At 40.7% G+C, this 4,190-nt stretch overlaps 1 protein-coding gene across 1 annotated transcript; it reads right to left on the bottom strand.

Annotated features, from left to right (window-relative positions):
* Positions 1-2,869: 2,869 nt before the first annotated feature.
* ACTBL2 (actin beta like 2) lies at positions 2,870-3,958 on the bottom strand (the record flags this gene model as incomplete). Its single annotated transcript, XM_082837505.1, is given in 4 exon segments — positions 2,870-3,004; positions 3,007-3,548; positions 3,551-3,850; positions 3,853-3,958. Coding segments are annotated over 4 exon segments (1,083 nt in total).
* Between the last annotated feature and the right edge of the window lie 232 nt (positions 3,959-4,190).

Raw genomic sequence — 4,190 nt, 5'->3', positions numbered from 1 at the left:
AGGTGGACGAATACTATCCCTGTCTCTGTCCTCCAGACACTGATTGATGGGTGAGGGTGGGAGAGTGTGGACACATGTTATAGGTGCGATGATGCTATATGCATGCAAATGATACAGTGGGAGCACAAAGGAGGAACTTATCACTTTTCCTTGGAAAAGTTCATCCAGGGAGGGTGGGAATCACTTACAACGGTGTGAAATTCATCTGTAAAGGCTATCTCAGTGCTGTGCCATCTGGTGAACCACTGGTGAATAACAAGCCAGTCATACAGAGTGAAGTCAGTCAGAAAGAGAAAGACAAATACCGTATGCTAACACATATATATGGAATTTAAGAAAAAAAAATGTCATGAAGAACCTAGGGGTAAGACAGGAATAAAGACACAGACCTACTAGAGAATGGACTTGAGGATATGGGGAGGGGGAAGGGTAAGCTGTGACAAAGCGAGAGAGAGGCATGGACATATATACACTACCAAATGTAAGGTAGATAGCTAGTGGGAAGCAGCCAATAGCACAGGGAGATCAGCTCGGTGCTTTGTGACCGCCTGGAGGGGTGGGATAGGGAGGGTGGGAGGGAGGGAGACGCAAGAGGGAAGAGATATGGGAACATGTGTATATGTATAACTGATTCACTTTGTTATAAAGCAGAAACTAACACACCATTGTAAAGCAATTATACTCCAATAAAGATGTAAAAAAAAAAAGATGGCATTGATTCTAAAATTTAAAATTGCAAGATAGAATGTTTCCTCATTAAATTCATCCATCATTCAGTCAGCGTTGATGAATAGGAGAATATCCAAAAGACCCTAGGTTTAAATTTGTTTGCATTATGGAATTCATATTTTCAGCTAATGATCCAGGGCTCAATAGTTCTCTCTCTTGGAGGTTCACCTTACCTGTCCCAGAAATTTTCTGTGGATGGGGAGATACGTTTTTTTTCTGGTAATTGACAATGTAGGTCAGAGTGTTTGTGAGAACTACTCTGCAAACGGGAATCGTTGCAGCATATAAATTCAAGCTATTATTATTATTGCTATTATCTCTGCCTACTAATGACCTGAAGACCAGTTCATCCACTAAAACCTAACTTAACTGAGATTACAAGGAATGTATAACCTTATCTACTAGCTCTCTTTCTTTTTTTTAAATTTCCTGTTAATGTTTACATGGTCAAACGTATCAGGTATAAAATTATAACATACGGATAAATAGGTTACACATATAAAAAGTGGTTCTCTCTGGATCATTCTACATTTATTTGGAAGAACTGGGGAGAAATTATAGGAAATTCAGGTATGAATTAATTTTAGTTTATTTAAAATTAATTAAAGAAAGAAAACTCTAAGTCATAAAATAAGTGCCTTTGGAGGTTAATTTTGGTTAAATGAATTAACAATTGTGTTGTCATATAAAAGAAAATAAGAAACAATCAAATTCTTTGAAAATTTTTAAGGAAAAAATGCATAAAGACTCCAATTTAGAGATTTAAAACACAAATATAAGCTTCCTAACTAAAACGAAAAGAGAAGAAATTCCTCTTTTCCTGAGAATGTGATAATGCCTTAATAAGCAACAACCCTCCAAATATTCTAAAATTTCAGAAAAAGACCCCTGAAAAATACAAATATCTCTGATATTCAGATAATGACAAACCACAGAATAGACTGAAATAAATGTGCTAGTACTTAAAATCGGTTGAAAATCACCATTAGATTCATTACAAAATTTTAGAGAACGTAGGAAGATGCACTGATGTTTTCTAAGATGTTGATATCTTAGAGACACTTCACATTAAGAGGTATTGCTAGTTACTGGACATAATAAAACAGAATTATTCTAAAATCTTTCCAGTAATAAAATTGGAAATACTATACTGATACTAGAATTTATAATTTTCAAAGATGCTGCAGCTATGTTTTCCCACAGTGAAATCCTTGATAAGAGAAATATCCAAAATCATGGCCTATAGAAATTATTCAAGACATGCATTATTATGCTAAGCAATAGAAATAAAATTATCCGTGTCAAGCTGCAGCATACTGGCATTAATTAATTTGATATTACAGTATCTTTCTCTCTCTTTCTATTTTAAAAGTTAGGCCTTAGCTGTAGTAGTTTTGCTGTTTTACAAGTATAATGAAGTTCGATAAGTTAGACATTAAAATATGTGTTTGACCAGCAGAACTCCATTCTGAGCTGAAAATAGTTGATTTATAAACAATATTAATGGAACACTGCTGTTTCATTATGCTAATTTAATAAGGAAAACAAAATAAGGAGTCACTAAAATGGTGACTGTTGGGGAATTAAGAAATTCACATTAGCTGCTCAGATAGCCAGATTTATCAGTATATTTTAAGATAAAATATTTCCTTAGTGCTTATGTAAATATGGATTTTCTTCATCCTTATAGTTCATTATCTCTCTACAAAGAAGTAAAACAAAACCAAAATTCTAATAAGACATGTTTGCTAAATACATATACATTTTTTACAGGGTGGTACAGCCTGCTATGGTTAAATATTTTAAGCAAGAACTAGTATTTAAAGCTTGAAAATTCTGAAAGGACATTCCTCATTTTACTCCTTGTCACTTATTTTCATTTAAGCAAGTCTACATGCCTTTGAACCCTAAAGGTAAAGAAAATAGAATAGGATCTCAGAATCCTCCTTAAATTGATAGAGGTCAAGATATGGTTAGCTGGTGGGGAGCCCACAGTACTTGGATGGAGATGAGTTTGCTGGTTTACCCACTAGCGAGAGTGGAAGATTTACCTTGACTCAATTGCAAGTGGATAAAAGCAGAACCATTGCTATGACCTAGAAGTTGGGGACAGTGTAAACGCATTGACATGGAAGCCCATTCAGAAACATTTCCTGTGGATGATGGGAGGACTAGCCTTATCATACTCCTGCTTACTGATCCACATCTGCTGGAATGTGGACAGGCTGGCCAGAATGGAGCCCCCAATCCAAACGGAGTACTTCCGCTCCGGGGGGAAGCTATGATCTTGGTTTTCACGGTGCTGGGTGCCAGGGCTACAATTTCCTTCTGCATCCGGTCAACAGTGCCAGGGTACATAGTGCTGCCTCCAGAGCGCATGGTGTTGGCATACAGATCCTTGCGAATATCCACATCGCACTTCATGACAGAGTTGAACGTTGTCTCATGGATCCCACTGGACTCAGTGCCCAGAAAGGAGGGCTGGAAAATGGCTTCAGGGCATTGAAAGCGTTCATTCGTAGTGGTGATCACCTGCCCATCGGGAAGCTCGTAGCTTCTCCCCAGTGAGGAGGATGAAGCAGCACTGACCATTTCTTGCTCAAAGTCCAGGGCCACGTAGCAGAGCTTCTCTGTGACATCGCGAACAATCTCCCGCTTGGCTGTGGTGGTGAAGTTGTAGCCTCGTTCTGTTAGGATCTTCAGGAGGTCTCTGCCGGCCAGATCCTGACGAAGAATGGCATGGGGCAGGGCATAGCCTTCGTAGGTGGGCACAGTGTGATTGACCCCATCTCCGGAATCCGTCATGATGCCTGGGGTCCAGCCTGGATAGCCACATACGTGGCAGGTGTGTTGGAAGCCTTGAACATGATCTGAGTCTTCTCCTGGTTGATCTTGGGGCTGAGGGATGCCTTGGTGAGGGGGATGGGATGCTCATCCAGTGCCCCGCAGAGCCCGTTGTAGAAAGCATGGTGCCAGATCTTCTCCATATGGTCCCAGTTGGTGACCACTCCGTGCTCAGTGGGATACTTCAGGGTCATGATGCCTCTCTTGCTCTGGGCCTCATCCCCCATGTCGCAGTCCTTCTGGCCTATGCCTACCATGACCCCGTGGTGCCGGGGTGCCCTACCATGGAGAACACAGCTCGGGGGGCGTCGTCACCGCCAAAGCCTGCTTTGCACACCCCTGACCCATTAGCCACCACCAAGGCAGACAGCTTGTCGTCAGTCATAGTGCTGACCAGAATCTTCCAGATGAGTGAACAGAAGTTAAATATAGAGTAAGTACCAGACTCTGGTGGGCAAGAGAGAGAATGAACAGGCTGAAAACACTTCAGAGCTGCCTTCAAAGAGGGGAGCCTGTGCTGTGATGACAGGTATTTAAAGGTACACATTGGCACCACCCATGTCCTATTCCAACAGTTCTCAGCATTTCTGGGTGGGGTTGCCTCTGAGGTATTAATA

Source organism: Leucopleurus acutus (genome assembly GCF_964270905.1).
Source record: "Leucopleurus acutus genome assembly, chromosome: 3".
Lineage (NCBI taxonomy): Eukaryota > Metazoa > Chordata > Mammalia > Artiodactyla > Delphinidae > Leucopleurus > Leucopleurus acutus.
This window is presented reverse-complemented; position numbering and strand designations above follow the sequence as displayed.